At 41.0% G+C, this 23,567-nt stretch overlaps 1 protein-coding gene across 4 annotated transcripts in view; it reads right to left on the bottom strand.

The window, feature by feature from the left end:
- Nucleotides 1-18,163, bottom strand: part of ELMOD1 (ELMO domain containing 1) — a 43,570-nt gene extending 25,407 nt beyond the window's left edge. The window contains exons 1-2 of one of the 4 annotated variants that reach the window (XM_032099306.1): nt 17,957-18,163; nt 2,739-2,833 (exon numbers count right to left, since the gene is read on the bottom strand). In XM_032099306.1, the coding sequence (XP_031955197.1) occupies nt 2,739-2,755 (17 nt within the window). In that variant the 5' untranslated portion in view covers nt 2,756-2,833; nt 17,957-18,163. Of the gene's footprint in view, nt 1-2,738; nt 2,834-17,775; nt 17,862-17,956 lie in introns of those variants that run through there. The other 3 variants (XM_032099310.1, XM_032099307.1, XM_032099308.1) reach the window with 3 other exon arrangements.
- Between the last annotated feature and the right edge of the window lie 5,404 nt (nt 18,164-23,567).

Raw genomic sequence — 23,567 nt, 5'->3', positions numbered from 1 at the left:
GCAGCCCTGAGCAACCTGCCATAGCTGACCCTGCTTTGAGCGATGGGATAGGACTTGATGATTTCCAGAGCTGTCTCTCAACCTCACTAAACACTTACAGCAAGATGGATTTGAAATCCACTCTTCAAAGTTCTCCTTGGGTCTCCAGGTGAATATCTGCTGCATGAAGTTGCTACAGGTAAAGTACTGTCACTACTTAGAAAGCAAAGTCAAGGTTATCATAACTTCAGAGATGAAAGCCCTGTTCCTCTCACCATCTGTTTTATAGCATTTTCCATGTTGCAATCAACAAAATGACTCGCAGTTTGTGCAGACTTAACTCATTGGTTTTAAACACAAAGATAATCTATGCCATCAGCATCAGCTACTCTGGGGTCTGTTCCACGTTGTGCAACAAGGAGAACACTGTGCCACTGAGCAGTCCCTGCCACCGGAATTCTACATTTCAGCCGTGCTTTTGATCTTCAAAAACAGTTAAGGATGATTTAAGCTCCCAGGTGGTGCTGCTATTGGTAACAGATAAACACGGGGACACAATATACGTTAACTTGTTTATTTTCCAACTGATTTCCAAGCTGGAAGGCTTAGTATCCTTGTCTTGCACATATATGTCCCTGCAGTTCCACACTTCACTGCCTTATTCCCCATCACACAAACCTGTGACTGCAGGTTGCAACACATAGAGCAGAACTCATTATCCCCAGTAAGTGCTTTTCTTGGAGGATTTTTGCTTCTTAATCTCTCTGGTTTTCTTCTATATTTACAAAATATGGGGAGGATTGTACCCTTACCAATTCATGTCAAAGGATTAACATAATATAAGAGAATCCAGATGCTTGTAAGCAAACAGAAATAGCTTTTCTATTTCAACACTGTGTTCATATTTTTGGTGCTTTGTACTCTCCTCCCCCCCATCCCTTAATCCAACTTTCTGTTCACCATTTGGAATACTGGACTTTCTATAACAAAGTCCTAGACTGTCCTGTTTAGATAAGCAACTGTTTTTCAGAAGATCCACCTTGACTGTTTAAGAGAATCTAGCACCACCAAGACTTTTCAAATCTTTTAGGATTCACTGACTTCGAGAATAACATGAAGAGAAGTAGAGGGTAATTTCTCCATGATAGCCTCAGGAGCCCACATATTCAAAATAGCACTCTTCCTCCAACATGGAAAAATCATCAAGGGGCCAGGAGAGCTGAAGGTGAGCAGAACAAGTAGTTTAACAGGAAGAGAGCTGGCAGCTTCAAACTTGTCAACAACTCAGCTTCTCCATCAGGAGGGAGTAAAGTTACTTCATGTTCAGAAAATACCAGACCATTACGGGGGCAAGCTGTAACACCCTCTGTGATCCCAGCCAGAGGTTCTAGCCCCTCTCACAGGATGGTAGAGTCCACTTTACGAAGGACTCATGAACCAAATCCCACATGGCATCAATTTGTGACCTTGGGTCAGGCTGCTGAACAAGTCTGTACAGAGAAAAAAGGTAAAAATTATAGAGACAGGACTGTTGAGAAGGAAATAATTAGGAGGATTCCAGAAGAAAGGCTCTGACATGAGATTACAAAATTGTAAAGGGAAAAAGCAGTGAAGGATGTTAGTCAGGCTACTTGTGAACTTTCAGGTCACTGGACCAGCCCCAATGGAATTGGTGGAAGACCTGGGACCACCCAGGACCTGGGGCACAGAGCTGCAAGGATCAATTCTTTCCCTCCTGGCTGGTGCCTATCAGGTGGTGAGCACACCAATGTTTAAATTAAGGCTCAATTCAACCTTGGCTATGTTTTGTGGATGTTAGGAAACAAATAGTTGCTTTATACTTCTGGTCTATGTCCTGCTTACAGAGTCCTTTTGCAGCTGGTTCAAGATACCTGGGGAAGCTGGCCCAAACACCCCACAGAAATGCTTAAGCCATGTCTGTCTTGGCAACAAAACCATTACAGATGATCAGCCTAAAGGTAATGATGCTGATATGCATAGTGTTTAAGATTCTTTCCTACAAGCAGTCTAAAAAGGGAGAAAAATATAGTGACAGATGCTCTATACAGAAGCATATGTTTCAGTCCTCTTGAAAAGATTCCTCCCATACAGACAGAATATGATTTCTTTGGTTTATACACAAATCAAGCTCTTGATCTGCATTAGTTTTGAGAAGTCTTCAAATCCCTCCACTAACTACAGAACAAATGCAACATGGGCTTTCTGCACCTTACATCTGTTGTCTGCAAGTCCCCCATTCTATCCCTGGTTTATAGGGAAACAACTGCAACCCATATATAGGAGCAAGTAATTAACATTTCTCCTGAAAATTGAACATAATCAGCTTCAAAAACACTTGCACATCTTCAGCAAGCTTCTCTGCTTTCACAAACAACACTCCAAAAATCCAGAGAGTGGACAAGAGCAGGAAGGAAAAAACCCGATGTTTTTCAAGCTCTGCTCTACATTACTATTTCTTCTATTTTCCCCTGACATATCAGGCACTACTGATTTGATACATCACTGCTCCAATCCCACAAGACAGTTCCTACATTCTTTGCTTCTAAAAAGAACTGCAAAGGAAAATTTAAATTAAAATAGCTTTAATTAAATAGTGAAATCTAGGTGAATGGGAAGCAGTCTAGTATAAACTAGTTTACACCTTCTGTAATACTTGTAACAGCTAAACCACTTAGCTCACTGCAGCATAAAAGTAATTAAGATAATTCAACACTTTTGAGAAAATACAGAACAGTTACCTCAGGAAGTGTTTCATGGTGATGGTTTGGTTGGTGTTTCTAGAGCTGTAATATATTGATCACTGATGACCTCTTCTTCACAGGTGATATTAGTGCTGTAGAAATAGAATTGAGACTTATTTACTGATAGAAAAAAAAAGTGATACTTCAGTTTTTTAAAATTGCTCTTGAAACAAACACCCATGGAAATACAAGGGAAATACGTTAAGAAAAAATCTCATGTAAATAAAAACAAAATAAAAAATAAGGCATTCACACTTCAGCCTGAGCACATACTTTGACCAGACTATACTACCTGTGTGTTTTTTCAGAAAAGTAAAAAACTTGAATGAGAATACAGAAATAAGTGAGAAGGCTTGAATAAGTACCTAGACATTTTCAAACACTTGTGTTCTTTGAACACCTGTCTGGTTCACAGCAGCTCCCAAGTAGCAGCTTCAAGAGACATTCAGTTCACTCTGCTGTTGGAAGTCCTCTCTTCACCATAATTTGCATGCTACATACCACAGAACAGTAAAATATGCAGAGTTGGAAGGCACCTAGAAGGATTATCGGGTCTAACTCCTGGCCCTGCTCAGGACACCCCAAGAGTCACACCATGTGCCTGAGAGTGTTGCCCAAACACTTCTTTAATTCAGAGTTCTTAAAATACAGTTGACCGGGCTGCCCATTGGTTCTGTGATCTAGTGTCCTACAGTTAATGTTCATTAATGTTCATTAATGTTCATGAGAGTTCCAGCAGAGGAGAACAGGAAGAATTCGTGAAGAAATTTCATAAATATAACCCTGTCTACGTACTGTAGACTCTCTCCAGTCACCACCTCTTTACTTTAAGTTTCTAAAATTAAGTATGCACGTACAAGTGGTATTTGACTAAAAGATGCAGACTTTTCAAATTACTGTACTTCATGTCCTGTAAAAGGCATTAAAACTTTTTTACTTGCTGCCAGAAAATGGGACACTGCTACACATGTCTGTTATTGGGACAACTTAATCCAACACTTAAAGGGAACAAGACCATGCTTTTGAGCTCTGTACTAGTACAAACCACACACAAAGGCCTGAATGAAAGTTCTTCCATTAAGAAATCATTTAAGACCCCATTCTTCCTTAGCACTGCATGTTGAAAAGTGCTGAAGGCCTTAAGAAGTCTGACTTCTTTTGTCACAAATTTATAAATCTAGAGAACCTCAAACCTGTTTTCTTCTGCAGGATGTATCAGCACTGATAGAATAAAAATCTTCTTGCCCTACCATGTTCTCATATTCTTTCCTCTTTGTAACTGGCAAGTTTTATATTGTGCTATTGCCTGCTGACAAGAACAGAACAAGCATTTAAGTTCAGAAAAATACAGCTATCTTGTTGGGTTACATCACATACAGCTTGCTAAAAATATATAATCCCTGAACTGTGAAAGCTTCCTTCATTTATATTGTTTTTGACTGGCTGAATCATGTTGCTGTCCTCTGAATACAGCTGTAATTGGTGCTGGCTGCAGTGACACCTGCTTGCAAGGGCAGAGAGATGCTAACTCTGGTTCATTAATGAACACAAGAGGCAGGCTCCAAACACTTCCTGCTATAGCTTTTGATAGGTCTTCTACGACAGCAAGCACAGGAGATAGGCAAAAACTGGAGGGGATGTAACCTGCTCCCCTTCTCCAGTCTAATAATTTGCTGTTTAAAAGATACAGTTTGTGAAAGATTCTCACAGCTGAGTCTCAGCGTTTTAACATCAACTTGAACAAAGGAAGTTCCACCACAAAATTTGACCCATAAGGGCATCAGTGTAAGGAACACACCAGAAGTGCCAGAAGCTGTCAAATCAACCCCCTCTAAAAATGCTAGTTTCAGCCTCTGAGGTCAGCTCCTTCTTGATTCTGACCAAGGTCCTTGCTGAAAATTATGCTGCTTCGTTATTACTGCTTTAAAGGGAAGAGAAGTTCCACTTCCTGCACCTTCAGAAATGGCTCATACAAGCATGGCACGGTAGGAGCTTCAAGATACTATCTCTTCAAGAATAGTTACCAGCTACAGACAATTATAAATTATAAATTTGTTTTGAATGCTCATTAAAAATTAGAGCATCTCTGTAGCTCTTCAGAGACACTTGTCTTCTATGCAAAAAGCTAAACTCAAAGGAAGGTAGTTGATTGAAAAAAAAAAGAAAAGCTAAGTGACACAACAAGCATGACAAGTGGTTAAAAGCGCCTATTTTGGATGTCTTCAAAAGCCCACACTTGAAATTACAAGAATAAATTTTCCTTGCTCTCTCCCTTTTAATTAAAATGTATGTGGGGAAGTCTATAGAAAGAAACTTTACAGCTGAAGACCTGATGCCATAGAAGTCAGTATCAAAGCCCTTCAACTTGGAGAGAACGTGCTCACCCTGCAAGTTCAACAGCCAGCTCCCTACAGTACAGTCCCAGCTAATAACTGGGTCCATAGGAAGGCCATGGCCTCAAAAGCAGTTTCCTCCACAGGGGCACAAAGCAATCAACTTCCACCTGACTCTGTTAACAAGAGGGCTTCAAGATCTAGAGGCAAGACTTCCAACTCAAACAAAAGTACAGGGTATCTATGCTGCTGTCTTGGTTCATAAGGTAAAAAGTTTTATTTTTGTGTGTGGAACACAGCCTTTCTAAATGCTGTCACCTGCTAAGTACAGAGATAGAAAGCAATGCCATGCTCTCCAGTTCTTGCAACAATTCACTTCTGTGAACACACACGTACACATGACATTAAGCTAGTTACATCCAGGCTAGACTGAGAAGCTGAATCAGAAGATGAGAATTTACAGTCATCTTTAAACAAGTAGGACTGGAGGGCAGCATTCTCTATTTCCATATACCTCCTTAAGTGATCCTCTAGTGGAGTTCAGTAAAGATTTTCTGTGAAGAAAACAGTATTTAAACTCTTTAAAAAGATTGTTACTAGAATTTACAGCTAAGTTCAACTATTCATAAACCTGTAAAGCCAGAAGACCTAATTTCTGCCAATGTCTTTTTATCTCAAAATGTAATAGACTTCTCATAGATGAAACTTTACTTCCAGTGAGGTTGTTCTAGCATCCCAGTGAACAGGAAGAACAGCCCTAGCTTAGAATGGTATGTTCTATCAGCAATTCAGAATTTACCCAAAAACTCACTTGCCATTAAGTGTGCTTAGAAAAAACCCAACCCAAACCAAAAAGCCACACATTCCTTTTTATTCAGGGAGAAGGACTTGACTTCCAGCCTCCTGTTTTCTTTAAGAAAGACCTTCCTCAGCAAGTTGGATGTCTGCAGATCAGGAAGGCTTTCAAGGTCCACTTGTAGGAAAGAAAGACACATAAGAAAAAAGATTCTCATCAACAAGCGATAATCTTGTTGATAAATGTTTATGAGTTTGCTGAAAGAAAGGGCACAACAATTGTACAATTCAGCAGTTATGGATTTGGAGAGACTGAAATACAAAATTCTGAAGACTCAACAGCAGGACACCCAGAGACAGCAAGTGCTGGGGAGCAGCCAGTTTGCCCCAGCACCCACCCACTGCTCAGAGCCTGAGTTTGTGCTTTTACATGGTTTCACTCACATGAACTTGTAGCTGTGGGTTGTTTCACGGCTTAAGAAAATGTTCCAGCTTCATGCTATACACACAGTTTCTCACTAAGGAACCCTCAAGATACTTCTCTTCTTCTGTGGTCAGTTTGTCAGCCTTTCCTGATTTTAAGTCATGTGGCTGAAATAAGTCTAAAGACAAGTAGATTTGACTTCGTTAGCAATTTTCCATTAACTTCATAGAAGTTAACTGAACCTGCAACTACAGAAGCCTCTAGACTCAATGTTCGAAGGGCACCTTTGAATGCTCTTTGACAGGAAGAGACTCATTCATGTTCTAAGCCTCTATATTGAGAATGATGGGGTGAGGATCAAGTTTGGATTTCCCATACGCTCAAGTTTTCAGCTTGCAGGACTTTATCCCATACCACATCACTTCCACAAAGCAGCTTCCTACTCCCTCCAACAACACACCCACGTACCCATCCATTGCCAATTGTTTCATCCACTTTATTTTAAACTAGACAGCAGTTTCCCCTCCTAAAACTAACCACAGCTTTTCTTGGAAGAAAAGCAGTACTACTATAATCACATAGAACAGCAAAAGACCTCTTGCAAGATCTGTCTGAAAATATAAAACAAGCTTTCCTTAAATAAACACCAGCTATTTGAATTTCTTGTGACTATGATCTTTTTAGTAGTATAGCAAGACATGCTTCAATCTGAAAGGTTAACAGTTGCTGGAGGCTTAAAGAAAACAAGAGTAAGCCTTAAACATCACTTCTTTATCTAAAGCTGAGGCTTTGCTTTGTTTGTCTTCAACAAAACTGCAGATACAGCTGCAGGGAAAAGTTGTGTTATTTAATATAAAGCACCATACTTTCAGAATAAAATAAAAACCCAAGGTAGTTTCCTTCACAATTTTTGTTTTGCAAGCTAATGGGTATTTGCAACCTGGTATATTGCAAACACTTTAAAATGTATATTCCAATTATAAAGAAAGATTAGGTTTGCTGAAGAAAAAAATAAATCAGAAACATAAATGTGAGCAGGCTGGATATAATACTGGATATATATAATATAATATCTTTTGTTTACATGTATCATTAGATTACCAAAAAAACCAGAAACCAAGTAATTTATTTTTAAGTTCAGTTGTTGCAGTTTTAAAGTACTTTCTTCTGAATGCCACCACCATGAAGTTGATTTCAGGTTGCCACTTTTCTTTCCAGTGGTATCCTGGGTTGGCATCTACTCCTCATTCACCTCAAAAGCCTACATTTACTTATTTTTGAGGGACAATAGGCTTGAGCCTTATGTCACCGAAAGTGTCTTGCTACTGTGTATTCCTTTTTCTTTTGCTGATGGGAATGTTAGTGCTTCTGTGTCTCGAACACCAATCTGAGATAACTAGAATTAGAAAGGGGAAGAATAGCTGATACACATTATGAAATGTCCCTTGAGGTCCTGGAGGATAGCAAGCTGGCTGGAAGCCAGCAGGATGCAAAGACAGACAACAGCACTCTGGGCTGTATAAACACAAGCAAAGCCAGTAAGTAGATTGAGGGAAGAGATTATCTTCCTCTACTCAGCACTCTGGGCCATATTTAGACACTGCCTAGTTTGGGGCCCCAGCAATACACAAAAGACACCAAAAAATTGAATAGAGTTAAGCAGAGACCACTGAGATGATGGGGGTGAGGCTGGGGGAGATGAGTTTGTTCAGCTCCAGGCTGGGATAGCTTTGAAGGGGCACAACAGCACCTCCAGTGCCTAGAGGGATGTCACTGAAAGGTCAAGAGATGGACTCTTTACAGCAGTGCAAGACAGGAAGGGGAAAAACAACAGGCAAAACTTAAATAGGAGTGGTTCAGTCTGGATACGAGGCAAAAATTTTTTCCCAAGAGGACAGTCAGACAGCGGCACAGGTTGCCCAGAGAGACTTTGAGGTTTCAAGCCCCAAATGAATGAAGCTCTGAGAAGCCTGACTTGAAAGCTGACCCTGTTGTGGGCAGGAAGTTGGGTCAGAGATAGTCTGAGGTCCCTTCCAGCCTTTGAGTCTCTGCTTCCCCCACAGTCACTCCCATGGGGCGATCTCAAACATCCTGCATTATATCCAAATACCCTTAGTACTATGGTGCTATAGAGATACAGCTGACAGGGTGCTCAAGTCCCTGCTATTTTATCAGTTTGAGAGCTACCTGCTTCTCAATAAATTCCTATATACTTTGCAATGTTTTCCAAGAAACAAGCTTAGCTTTAGGATGGAACAAAATCATTCCCTCTCTCATCTCTCACCACCACTCCCACCAAAAGCCTCCACCATGAAATTTGACCACAAACAAGTCTTATTATGGTCCTACAATTCAAGAACAAGAGTCTACAAGAGTCATGCCAATATCAGCACAACACACAAAAAACCCAAATACAAATAAACCCAAACAACTCTAGGACTCCAGTTTGGCAAGCCACTCTAATTCTAAGCAAGCATTGTTTATCCAGCTATCCCATGAAATAGACACATACCTACTTGCATCTTCCATCTTGCATTCATGTGCAAAGGTGGCATAAAAGTCACTTCAAGTGTATTAAACAAACTAGTAAAAACAGAGGATCTTCAGCCATCTCAGTTACAGCATAATCATTTATTGGTCTTTGAATGTTATAGCAAGAACACTGCTCAGACCTCTCCAACTCAGAGGACATCCTGGGAAATGCTTGTGTGAGCTCAGTTTCCCATCTCAGTAGAGAAGGGTATTTTCATTTCCATGTAGCCCAAGATGAGGCTGTAGTCAGCATCAAGCATTCTTTAGAAGAAAATCTTGGAACAAAATGTCACACATGATCGATGACACTAATAAGCAAGACTTGACTTCAGTCACACGGTCACAGGTAATAAGATTTTTCCACTTCTAATCACCATCACACATTGACATTTTGCATTTCTGTATTTCACTAGGAGAGTGAGGGCAAGGCTAGATATGAAGAAAAATTTAACTGAATTTTAGTCCTGTGAGCATGAGCACATACCACACAATTAAGCAATAAAAAGAAAAAGAGCCCTGAATAAAAGGTTAAAATCACAGCAGAGTTGGGGAGACAGAGAGCACAAAACCCCCAGCTTCTCTCAAGCTACAGAACAGTGCTTTGAAAGTCTCTAATTTTGTAGTTCTAACTTAGCATTTCAGTCCATTACTGCCTCTTAAACGCATTACCAATGTAAGGAAAGATCAAGAGGGTCTTACAAGTCTCGTAAGAGACAGTCACATAGGATTGTATTTGGGTTCAAGAAAACTAACTTCTCAAATCTCACATGGCAAGTTACCTCTAACACCACTCAGTTCAGCCTACATGCTGTAATTCCTCTGCAGATTTTTGCTCAGTGATAACCCACAGTTTGATAAAGACAAAACCAAACCAAAACTCAGCATAGTAGAAGCATCTCCACCTTTCACTGTCAATCTCTGCCCTTCAAAAGAAAAAGGCAATGATTCTCTACCTGACTATTCGAAGCAAGCTAAATCCTAGAAACTCAACAAAGGAGATGTTCATGCATACAGATACACTTTGCACATGGATCTGTGACGATAATCTACTTTTACCAATTTCTATTAGCTCTGCTCTATTACAAGGTTGAAAGATGTAGAGGACAAACCTATATGAAGTCACTTCAGGTCACTGGTGAAGACTTTGCTGGGTACATTATATTTCTAATAATATACGAAGTTAAAAAATAGAGGAAGCTCTTCACAACCTAGAATACCACAAACTTCTAGAAAGGTAATCACATGCCTAAATTCAACAGGAATTAAAGTACCCAAGTCTTGTCTCTGTCTATAGTGTGTCCATTCTTAACAAGCTCACTTTACATATTGAAGAAAGTGTATTTTATCCAGAAGGGGACTGAATAAATGACATACCAGGTAAAAATGAAGTTCTCATTCTTGAAAACCGTCTTCAATGTACAGCAACCTCCTCCACTGCCCTCCTTCACACATTAGAAAAAGGCATAATTTTTAGTCACTTCTCATGAACTGTCACTGGACCACTGATGAGTTCACCCGGGAGAACAGCAGCTTCATCCGGGTGGCTCACGTGGGTCTACATGGTTTGCAGTGGGATGTTTCTGGCCCACTTGCTCTGTTTCCAGACACACTATACAACAGCTTGTATTGCAAGGAAGTCTGTTCTAAATAAAACATCACACTTCGTAGCAAAAATCCTTCAAGTTTAGAATAAATCATACAAGGCTAGGTGCATCAAATCCAAAGAGGCTGCCTGGTTACCTTCCAGACTAATTACTGCAGAAGTTTCATGGAAAAAACCCCAAAATTACTATTTCTAAAAGTGAATGACTGATGTGCTTTTGCTCTCCCTCCCTTCTTGGTTTCCACTCCATTGCCTAGAGATGAGTGGGGGGCACAAGTTAAAATGCAAAGATGAAGTATTCCTTTGCCATCAAAATAAACTTAAGTCTAGATTTCCTTTACGGCCCTATCAATTCCTTCTTTGTGGGGAAGAAACATCATCCTATCAACAGGTTACATACAGATCTGCAATGTCAATAGATTTACACCAGAGATTCTTGTTCTATCCATTCCCCTACTTTTCCAACGTCTGTTATATTTGCTTGGACCAAGCAGAGCTAACTTACCCATCAGATTAATACAATCTCACATCAAGTACCAGCCTGAAAGCATGTAAAACTAAGGACTGAGATTTAGTTTGTTAACTGACCCTTTCCCTCCAAAAAAGTTAAGACAAGGATACCAGAGGTGTCAGGACAATAGCCAAACTCAGCTTTCAGGCTAGAGGAGCATAAATCAATTTACTTACCCAGGAACCTGGTGAAGATCAGAAACAAATCATAGTGATCTAACAGAAAATTGCTCCATGTAGTGCCATTTTCCCATCATTTCAACACATTACTTTGGCATGGAAGTGACAACTTTTCCACAGAGCTCTGAGAGACAGACATGCAAGAGTAGAGCAAGTAGGATCCATTAGAGTTTCTGCATTTCCATCTGCAATTTGACTAAGAAGGGATTCAAGAATTATGACCTCCCATGCACTAAGCCAGTTAGATGATGTTATGGAGCACCACACTTGTGAAACCATAAGCACCCTATAGGAAGTATTATGCACCAGCTGTTTGCTGCCTGCACTCCTGCAGCCTGCAGAGGGACCACAATAAATAAAGAACAATCTTATTCAGCAGATGGGAGGATCTAAAATTCCACTGCAGTTACTTTGCAAACTTCATGGTCTACAATTTAATCTCCTGGTTGCTGCTCAGTGAGATGTTCTGCATCCCAGGAGGTAGGAAATCAGGACAACTCCAAGTACATGACCTTGTTGGAAGCTCTGGTTATGCATTTGCTGCCCAGAAGGACATGTGCAGGATAGATCGCTCTAGTTTTACCAATGTCTGTGTGAGGAGAAGTGGAAGAAATAATCTATTTTATCACAGAAACCAGAAAGTTTTCTTAAGTTTCTTTAATATGTATTGGAAACTCCATGCTCTGGTTGAACCAGGTTTAAGCCCTTCTTTAGGGAAAAGTTTTGAATGGCAACACAGTAAAAAAAATAACAATAAAAAAATTTAAAAAAAAAAAAAAAATCACTCTAGGGCATCTATCCACATCTGTTGTCCAGACAGGCCTATGTACCAGCAACTATCAGTTCAACTTGGAAGAGTCACGAGTATTTTACCAAATTTTTATCTCCATTAACAAGAGCTGTGAAGAACTGTAAAAATGACTGCACTAAGACTCCCTTCACCTTTCTGTAGCTTAAGATACCTCCAAGTAGCATCCGTCAAACACTGCTTCTATAAGCAGTGGAGAAAGAAAGCTATGATGGAGTTTGGTGACAGGGACATTCATAGAAAGGAGGGATACAGAAACACAAACACCACACTAACATGACAAAGTAAGAGCAAAAGGTGATGAAGAGGTAAAAGGTAAAGATGGAAATAATGGTTTGAAGGTCAATAAACTTACACCAGCTGGTAAGCAAGACTTATGAAACACACTTTCAAGCATGGCATAGGAACCAGTCTTATGTGGCAATTGCACAAAATGTATTTTCTCAATCAAGTAGGAAAAAAACCTGAGTGACAAGGGAAGTGCAAGGTGCTGTGGTGCTCTTCTTCCCTCTGTCACTTCCTGCTTGGTCCAACCAGACCTTTACTTTCTTTCAGGTGCCCAGTCTCAGACAGAAAAGGATGCTGGCAAAGATTTGAAGTAGAAAACTGGAAAGAGGGGAGAAGACAACGTGGAAAGAAAAGACAAAGAAGAAACATGAAGACCATTGAAAACTGTTCCTGCAACAACATTCCAAGGGAAGAGGAACAAAGTGGAGCAGAGAGGAAGACAGACTAGCACAGGATGATTGACAGGATTGCCATAATGCATTTACTCCTAACACACTGCAACACTGAAAATCTTCTTCCTTCAGAGTCTCCTTCTACTTAGAAAAGTGGGCATACTTTTATTTTTTATAGTCTTACTCTTTACCTCATAAGTGTAAAGTGATAGAAAAACTTCTAAAAGGAAATAAATTAAACAAGTTTCCAGAACCCTTGCAGCAGATACACCCATAATAATTCAGTAATATGAACTGATCTTATCCTTGAGATGGTAACCTATACCAACATAGCACCTGTTGGTCAGGACAAAGAACGTTCAAAGAAGAACATGACTATCTCAGACCACTGGAGATATTGTTGTAGTCCTACTTGAAAAAGTTGGGAGTAGGTTGTGTGGCATTCTCCTAATTTGTGCTTATGGTATGTCCTGCTTTCTATGTCATCTTCTGGGAGCACCACCATTTCTTTCCCTTGCTCACTCAGTTCAGCAAGAACTCCTTTTTTCCTCCTTCAGCCCATCTGTTCTCCTCAGGCTGCTTTAACACTGACAGCGTGAGGGCCTAGCAAGTCCAAAATTAACAAACTCCACATTGATTTTAGTGTTTCAGAGGAACAACCTGTTTGATGGCACACATCCAAGCCAATGTTGATATGGATATAGCTTTGTGAGAGCAGAGTGGGAGAAGGAGTAAGAGACTTGCTCTTATAACTGCCTGCCAGAAGAGGACTATAGTTTCCATGACCACAGGACAGCTTTGTACTAAGGGACCCAACTTTTATCACCTACACACCCACATGACTGTGCAAGTATTATTGGTGTAGTAACAAATTGTTGCTACGCCATGAACAAGTCTCAACACCCAAGTCATCCTGGAAGACAATAAAAGGTAGGGATTTAATTCTATTTTTCAAATATATGAATAAGAATACTGAAAAAAAAAAAAAGAAAAAAGAAAAATAATTGGAAAGCTTCTGTTCATTATTAGTGCAATCTGTAACTAGGCCCAGAAGCCCTTGCTCAACTGAGCAATTCCCAATAGTATCAATTTTGGGGTCCTAGGAAACTTACTGATTCATTTTTGGCAGACAAGACATGGGCACAGGCATAAAATATGGGCTTAAATGGCAGATGGTGTATATATATATATAAAGGAATAACTCCTATGTCTGTGAAATTGATAGCCAACTGCACATAGTCCTAAATAAGCCTTCTTTGCAGAAACTGCCTTTCCTCCAAATGCACCATCAGAAAACATTAGTTAACCATGGCAAAGGTAGCAGGATGATACAGAGAGCTGTGGAGATGGGACTTTGTATAACCAATTCTTTTGGCTTTGGTCTTGTCCCTTAATTTACCTGAGTATCCTTCCCTGGGAAAGCAAAATACATAGCTACTACAGAAGCTCCAGCTACATCAGTGCAGAGCACCAACCAACAGAAATGCTGCTGCCAAGCACTTGAAATTGAAACTACATAGGATGGGGAGAAGCTGTTTGTTTTTAAACAAAGCACCCTATGCAGATGCTGGAGTAGCCCCAACCTGGTCCCTGGTTCTGAACGCCAGGTTGCAGTTGGTGTGCTCCCAAAACATTTTCACCTACTTATTTTCAGGTACTCCAAGATGAGCCCACAAAGAAAAGTGAAGAAGCTGGGAGGTTTGCTTCAAAAACATGAGGGTAGACATCTATATTTAGACTAAAAATGCCTGTGAAGTAATTTCCTACAAGAGAGGGAAGAACTCACAGGCACATAGTTTGCTATGGACACCGTCCTGAAGACCACAGTATACTGCACCTCCTAACCTTTCTCTAACAAGTTACAATTTCACCTGCTTATACTGTTAATTGTTTTCAATTCCAGTCTTCATACCTGCTATATTACTCCTGTTCCCCAGGTTCTTTTTGATGTCTGTGGCTGTACCAGTCTGAACCAGAAAGGAGTGCTCAGTCTGCAGATCTGCAGACAGAATAGGATGAGGTAAAAACACTATGCCAAATCCCTCCATTTCACTCAGGTACTATATATAACTACTGTAAGGGCTAGAAACTATCTTCTTGAAGGGCCTCTCAGCTGTAACAGAAAGCTGGGAAAATGCTCACATTTTGCAGAGGAGTAGGATACTGCACTCCAGAACAAACTGCCAGAAACATTTGAAGCTGATGAAGTTGGTGTGGGGCTCTTCATTGGTTTTATGCTAAAGTGGATGAGAACTGTTCACTAGACTACAGCTGAGAGGTACCTTAAAGAAACTAATATCTTTCATGCAAGGCTCAGTAATTGAATGGGAACACTCCCAAAGCAGAAGTCCTGGTGTAGTTTCAATGGGAGAGTTCAGATCTCTTGCAGCCAGGCTGCTCTGAGACCTGAACCACTGCAAGGCAACCGGAGAAGGTCTTTGGAGGATGTGTCAGATACTTAAGCCGGATGCAAGCCAAATCACTAGTGTAAACATATCCATAATTTGTCTCAAGGCAAAGTCAGACAGGTCAATTTGTCACCAAAATGCTTGCTTTGCCTTGAAAAGGAATGCTCACGCAGTCCCACGTACCACTAAGTAGTGACTCGGGAAGCTGCTCCCACACCTTCTGCTGTCATACTTCCCTTTCCACTGCCTGGCAGGAACAAGCAAAATTTCCACCTCCGTCTCAGGCTTGGCAAATCCTGCAGTACAGCACTGCTCAGCACTCGAACTCAGTTACGTGGCTAAGCCTGTATCACGTTAGATGGATGCTGAGGATGCTAAGCCTGAACCATAGTCACAGTCCTGAACTACCACAAACATTCTGCACATCTCTTTACACCACTCTCATTTTTAATTTATTTTTCTTGACTTCATCCTTCTTTCCTGTTTGGAATCTCACCACATGGCTTCCTTCTCAGTATTCCAGCAAGCCCTGCTCTAGAGTTTACTTTTCAGGCTTCCTTCCCAAAGCTTGTATTCAAGGAGACTAACATATTTCATGCTGTCCTTTGCCCTGCATTACCAAGCAAAGGATTTAAAAGGAATGTCAAATGAAAGAAGCTTTCCAATCAAGAAAGCTGAGCAGATGTTCATTAAAAAAAAAATAAAAAAAGAAGTAGTCTTATGAGCCAGAGGGCATTAAATCCAACAAGATTTTATCTCCAGGCAACCCAAGCTTGTTCTTCTTGCAATTTTCTGCTAACACTTCAAATGACCCCTTGGGAAAAATAAAGCTTGCCTGGCTCTGTATAGTTATAATGCCCTGACTGTACAACTGAACATAATTTTTGTTTAAATTGGTTTATACTTGATCACAGCTTAACCGCAAGTACAGATTCTCTGCACAACTTTAAAATACAAAATTATTTAAATACTAGCAGCAGACTAGAGCCCTACATATGCCAGTATTTGTGCAACAACATTTTCCCCACAGCCAGCACCAAGTCTGTTTGCGCAGGGAAGATGATAGATAACAAAATAACCACTTAATGCAGCATAGCCCTGAAGTTTACCACTTCAGTAGAGTTTAGCTCAGAGGGCTCCAATTTCCTGTCAAGAGCAACAGGAAGATGTTTGATCACAGGAAATTCTTGGGTTCACACATGTCACTGAAGCTAATGTGATGCTGTCCCATGGTTAATAAAGCCCTGTCTCAAAACTTGAGCAGGCTAAGGATTCGTAGACACTTTGGTTACATGCTCAGCCACAGCAGGTTTTTACACTAGCAGAACATGTTTTACTGTGTATCAGTGAGCCAGTAGGAAAGTTAAATGCATTCCGTTGCACGATTTTTCCATTGTTTTGTGCTTTCCTGGAAATATCTTCAGCCCATTTTCTGTTTAGAGTGATACATACAGCATCTGATGCTGTCACATGATTTCACTCCTGAAAATCATAGGCTTCCTGTCTCCAAGCTTCTATTAGCCTTGATGATAAGTCAATTGCTACAGCAATGTAGTTTTGCATTAGTTTTAGTTGAAATATTGCTTAAAATGATATGCAGATTATGAGAACTGAACAAGTCAAAGGATATTTCTAGATGCAGCTCCACCTGTTCGGTTTGGTAACGCAGTGGCCCACATTTTTTAAGACAGTCAGAGAAAAGCAGGCTCTCCTAAGAATCAGTAAATCTCACCTGAATCTGCACTTTGCTAAATAGATATAAGTGTGCAACACCTACCAAATTACTACACATAATGAGGCTTTTGCTGTTCTGTTCCTGGGCAGATGAGATGTTCTTATCACACTCAACTGATTCAACTATTCATTGACCTACCAATACAAAATAACATTCTTTAAAAATGTGCAATGAAACGTTTGAAACAGAAGGCAATCTAGTAAGCTTGTTCTAGAGCACAGGGATGATGCAGGATTTTAGAAATGCTGTTTTTTCTATTCTACTTCATTTTAGGATAAATCAGAATAATGGGAAGTGGAGGAGGAGGGCAGCGGGGAGCAGAAGAGAAAAGAATGAAAACCTGGATTTACTAAAGCATGCAAGCCACAAAATAAATTTCTTTCAGTTTCTAAAATGGCTCCTTTGTTTCAAATGCCTTTGTCACAAAAAAACCAGCTTGTTGTGATCTGACTGTTGAGTTGATTGAATTGGGACAAAGGTGGTGTTCTTCCCTCCCCCCCACCGCCCCCATTCTGACATACACTTTCGCTACTCTCTTTTAGCGATTTTAAAGGAAATTGTAAGAAAAGCAGGAACGGTGAGGACAAAGGGAAACATCAAAGACATCAATCCTGGAGTAAACTCAGAGCAAGTGTAACTTCAGTACACAATGACCATGTAAGGGGGATGAAGGGGCGGCAGGGAAGAAGAGAGTGCCACGGAAAAAAAAAAAAAGTCATCATTATCATGTGCGCACGTTTGTGTAAGTGAAGTGCACAGAGCGCAGGGCAGGTGCAGCGGGGCAAGCCAGGCCAGCGGCCCCGCGCAGGGCGGGCTGCGGGGCAGGGCAGGGCAGGGCAGGGCAGGGCGCGGAGCCCACTGCGGAGCCGCAGAGCCGTGCGCCTGGCGGCCGCCCAGTACCGGCCTCCTCCTGTACAATTATAAAGGATGGGGCAGTTAGAAAAAAAAAAATTAATTAAAAAATTGTAAAAATCAACTAAAAGCCCCCAAATGCGCAAACCACTCAGCGTCTCCAAATTTCCTTACGCCGCAAGGTCTTTCCATAAAGCGTCCCGCATTCAGAGGGGCAAAACTTCTCTCCCACCGCCGGGCGGTGAACGGGGGAGGGAAGCGGTGCAGGGAGCTGCGATGCGATGCCCGGAGCCGCCTCCCGTCGCTAAGCGACCCGCGGGGCCACGGCCGGGGCCCGCCGCCGCCGCGCACTCACCACTCCGCGCCGCTCCATCCCCGCGGCGCAGCGCAGCCGCCGTCCCGAGCCGTCCTTCCTCGCCGGGAGGGACACGGAGCTGCCGCCGCCGACGCGATCTGGGTCACCCGGCGCGGCGCCCGGCGAAGGTGAGGAGGAGGAGGAGGCGGAGGAAGGCGGGTGGCGGTGCCGCCTACCGGCGAGCGCGGGGGGAGGCTGCGGCGGGGCCCGAGCCCGCCCCGCGGGGAGGGGAAGGGGCCGGGGACCGACGGGAGCCAAGGCGCGCGTGGGCGCTCCCTGCGCGCCGCCTGCTATCGGTCCCCGGCCCCAGCGCAGAATGCACCTCTCATCCCTGGACTTCGAGACCTTCCCCCCACGTCGTTCTCCCCGCGCTTGCCAAGGAAAGGCGATACCTGTCTTCTCTTCAGGGGAATCCAGTCACAGTTAAGGTGATACAGGTGGTACAGTTAAGGTCCTACAGGAAAGCGAGAAACATCTCCAAGGTGTTAAGGTCCCGACTAGCTGGGGTAGTATTCAGCGAGCCAGTATCCTTCCTCCATATCCCATCCCACCGACCTGTCAAGCAGTTCAGTGTCCTTTCTTCCCCAGCAGCATATATCCTGAAGGCTTTTGATCTTCAAAGTTTAAAGTCACCTAGTCGGGATCATAGGCATATCATTCTATTTATATGGCTCTCCCCTCTAAGAGAATAACAACCTTGTCTGCAGCATCCACAGAATAATTTAAAGTTGCCCAGTGCAGTATCTACTGCCAGTAGGCAAGTAGTCTGTGTTTCATTCATCCCTGCATCTGTCCAGATGTTCCTTTGAAGCTGTGAGCAGGCTGTCAGGCCACACTGGCATCCCAACATTGGCCAATAGTCTCATGTTTTCAGAAGTCCTTTGAAAATGCTTATTAACCTATTTTTCTAAGTGTTTTCTATGCCTAATTTGAAAATAGCTTTCTGCATGCCTCTTTCAGGGACATGGTTTAATTTCTTCTGAATCTCCTTTTTCAATCATTTTGAACCCATAATCAACTGTCACATTCAAGAAGTATGGTGAAAACACTAGGGTCGTTGTGTTAAACATTTAATGACTAGGAAACGCTGTTCCTGTCTTATGGCAAAGCAGACTGGTATTTAATTCTCCTCCTAGCTAGAGCTATGTAGTCTCTCTTCCACTTGCCATCAGCATGCCCAATGCACCTGGCTGGCAGGTGCTGTGCCCTGCAGAGCTGATTGAATGGCAGGGACGGAGGAGGTCCCAGCAGCCACTATGGCTGTGTGGTCCATCAGCAAATGAGGTCCGACACTCAATGGAACAACTCAACAGTCGCTATCAGACTACAGCTTTACCACCTCATCTCTTATTTACATCATGCTTTGCACATTGAAGTAATCTTCCAAGCTTAATTCCATGCATCAATGCAACTAGAAAAGTAGTTCTTTCTCCTGTCTCCTGCATTATGGCAGTATTTCTAATTACTATATCACAACGATGTCCAGCCCTTAGGAACACATCAGATCCTTGCCCTTAGGACCTGTGCCTGTCAGAAACTTCTCCGGCACTAGGCCAGAGGAGCTGCTGCAGGTCTGTAGATGTCTGAACAAAATAAACTCTAAATTGGGGGACTTCTCAGGGGCTTCAGGAGCAGAGTTCAGTTACGCTTCCCAAAATAAATCTAGGAACAGAGATTTGTAAGACAATTCATTCATAATTATGCAAGATGAATCATGAGCATGAAAAGCCAGATTCTTGCTACAGAAGTAGCCTTACTTTCCCACAGGACATGTTCTGGTCCACAAATACTGAGGAATCCAAAATGTAAGATGGAAAACCTTATTGATTTATTCCCTTACTGTTATGGCAAACTTAGGGGATCAGACCAACATGTTTGGAGCTTCCAGATGGCCTCCTGCCCATTCTCTGGAATCATGCAGCGGTACATAGCTGTACTGTAGTCATGCAGTGCCATTTCAGACTTGCCTGGATTTTTTTGAGACCCCTGTTGTCAAATTTCAGTTTGATGTACCCATTCACTCAATAGGTTACTATGACTCCTATGTTCAGCATCATTGTTTCGTGGAAATTTGAGGCAAACCAGCATTTTATAAAAAGCTCTTTTGTTTATAAGCAGTTAGAGAATATTTTATTATGCTGTACTTTCCTTTTAGCAGAATAATTATTTTTAATTTATGGCAAATGAAAGAAACTGTGCATGACAGCAGAAATATAGCCTGTACTTAGAAATGGCAGTGAAACCATATAAGAAAAAAATGGATGTAGGACCCCACTAGTTGAGCAATGTCACACTTTTCCAGCAATAGCTCATACAGCCCGCTGTGCTTAATAAAAACCAGCAAGGTCACCTGCCTGATTAATTTAGCATTGGAAAGAAGGTGACAGAAGCAGCAGAAAAAACAGATAGCAACATACCTCGCTCAGATATTGGTGAAAAATCAAAAGCTCAAGTCCTTATTATTTTGGATAGAAGCTCTTGCTGTTACAGAAATTACTGATAAAGACGAAATTGATAACAAGGACATGTGCTGTGTCCTTGTGAAGAAACTAACTATTTTGACACCACCCAGCACTTTTCTCAGACAATGTGCTACCCAAGCATTATTAAATGCACCATAAGGAGTTATATTTTAGTTAATATTTTTATAGTATTATTTTGTTTCCTTTTTAACAAGTACCATTTTTCATTTCATGACAATACAGAGGTGGCAGAAATACTTCAGCTACACTTGTATTCTTTGACTTAAAATAGACAAGAGAAAGAATGTATTTTACCTAACAATCCTAGTACTGCTGGAATAATCTTAAAAGCTGTAGTAAGAAAAGATAAGGAAGGAATAGGAAAACCCTCCCTATTTCCATAAGGAACTTTCTTACCTCAGTTTTCAAAATCTGTAATTCAGATTATCAATCCCTCTAGTTTTCACTCAGCAGAAGTTAGGCTACCCTCTCCATAAATGACAAGCTTCTCAGGCTGTTCTCACATTTCCTCAGCTGCCCCTTTTGAAGGGATTCTTGTCAGGTGGCAATTCTTTGTGCCTGGCTTAGGACAAGCATCAAATACAGATTATCCTGCAATGGTGAATTATATGGCTTTCATATACACCGATATTATAGCAACTAGGGCAGTGGGCACACAGGCTTCATGATAATTTTTTAAACCAATCTCCTGGTTACTTCGTTCATTTCCAGTCCCACACTTTGCCTCACTTGTATTCCTTTGACAGAAGATGCCATAAAGTTTAACACGGGAGACACTAACAGAAGCATGTAGATGATGGTAACGTGAGAGATGAAGTGTGTCAGGCTTACTCACAGAGCCTTTAGAGAGATGACAGCTAAGGGAAGCAGCCAGTATGCTCATTTAGTTTACCCATTTCTTGAAGCAAAGAATTTTGCCAGAAAAGACTTCATCTGCATATGAGTTAAGAGCATTTAATAATATTTTAATTTAAATCATTCTGATTGACATTTCTACATAGAAGGAGTAAAATAAAGTGATGTAGGCATGAATTTCAAATATTATATGCTAGCAACACCTGCTTTTTTCTCTTAATAAAAGTGAACAAACTCGAATGTGCTGAAATAATCACCAAAACGTGTACCAATCATATTATGGCTATGTGAAAAAAAAAATTTGCACTTATAGGAGAAAAATTTTAAATCAATTTCAAACAAGGAAAAAAAAAAAAAGGTGATGTGATTTTTTTTTTATCTATTCTTTTCATTCATCGTCTACCATTAATTACAGCCATACTCTGAATGCATGTGCTACACTTCATTCACAGATTAAAATGTGTTTCACCAACAATGCTTCATGAAGATTCACAACCCATGGTGATTTGGGTAAATATTTATGTAAATGTCATACAGATCAGCAAACTGACTCACAGACAAGTGGTGTTTGTAAAAAAAAATCACTAAGTTTGGATGCATCTTTTTTTTTTTTTGCCTATTCAGTTTAAAAGCTTACAGCTCCTGTTTTCCAGATATGACAAGTGTGCACACAGATCCAGAGAAATAATGAAAACTAGATTACAAGAGCAGCAAATGGGATGACCCAAGCATCTGACCATGTTTTTGTTCAGAAAATTTTAACTTATGGTCGCACAGGTATTCTTCTTACAAAGACAGTAAATCTATTGCATAAGCAACAGCTAATGAGTTGTCCTAAGTTGATGCCTGAAAGGAGATGAAAGAATGAGCCCCAGTCTAAGGAATACATTGCAATATTCTCTCCAGTCAGGGGGAGCACCAAGGATCTCACTTATGATGGAAATGTAATATTTAGTTCTCTTCTGTAAACAGTACTATGTCTTTAAAAATTAACTTCATAGATTGTGTCCAAACTGCAAGCACTGCATCCCTAAAAATGTATTGATTGCTCAAGTAGACAGAATCAGAGCCTAATATTCCATGATTGTTCTTATGATACGTTTATGCCCTGAAGTTATAACTGTGAGAAACAATGGTTTCCAAAGATATGCAGGAAAGCAGACTGCCTGCCCAGTGTAGATATCAGGGAGGATCCCTGTGCAAGGTCGCATTGCTTCCTGAATGCCTATCAAATCCTAATTGCTTGTGACAGAACTGAGTTTTGCCAGGTTACTGTAAGATTTTGACTGTAGGGCCAGAAGAGTATAATACAGTTCAAACAGTATTTTAAAAAAATTCTATTTCCTATTTTTTTAATGTAAAACAGGCATAAAGATCAGGAAGAGAATGTAAAGTACATTCAGACTTTGAAGGGATGACAATTTTCAGTCTTTGTGTCAGAGAAAACAGAAACATTTTTTGAGAATCTTTCTAACAACATTGCTTTCAAGGCTAAACTACACCATGTGTTGATAGGTTTAGTGATTTAGAGGGAAATAAATATTTTGTATAGTTCTTCCAGTACTTCATCTTACTTTTCTGACACCCCAGAAAGTGTACTAGACTGGCAAAAGATCTTACCTAAACTTTGCCTGAACTGCAAAGAAAGAGTCACATGGGCAGTGAGAGCAACAATTCCTGTTCAGCAGAGAATTATCATCTTTTCTTCAAAGCCTGCATGGCTTTGGAAAGATTTAAAGCCCTAAGTTGCCAAGATTGTTAATGCCCAAAGAAAATTAAAACTGAGGACAAAACAATTTCATGCAATGTATGGTTTTCTTAGTATTGCTGCATGTGGGACTTTGAAGGCTGAGGACCATTCACTGAGAGGTTTTATTTGGGCAGAAAAAGCTGGCAGGAGCTTCACTGGAAATTTCTGAATTAAGTTCATGGATATTATGCTTTCCAGTAGTTTTGCCCAGGGATTTTACATCTCTTGGATTCTTCCTCAATCAAATCAAGAAATTACCTGTGTCCACATGTTGCAGGGACCTCTCAAGAGCTGATTCTTTGCACTGGTATAATGCAGTAATTTCAGACTCGTAGTATGCACACCATAATTACAGTAATTTCTGTCTTATGCCTGAAAGTTCACACAAATTTTCTGAAGATTCACCAGAAAAGGATCAAAGTTTTTCTGTTTATTGGGGCTCACAGGTTGTGCTCCCAGTTCTAGTGCAATATTAATGGTCACCCAGCAGTGTAGGCAGGCCTTTGCAGTGTGTCTGACAACA

The sequence above is a fragment of the Corvus moneduloides genome, chromosome 2 (genome assembly GCF_009650955.1).
Source record: "Corvus moneduloides isolate bCorMon1 chromosome 2, bCorMon1.pri, whole genome shotgun sequence".
NCBI lineage: Eukaryota > Metazoa > Chordata > Aves > Passeriformes > Corvidae > Corvus > Corvus moneduloides.
Note: the sequence above shows the minus strand (reverse complement) of the source record. Positions and strands in the feature narration are given on the sequence as shown.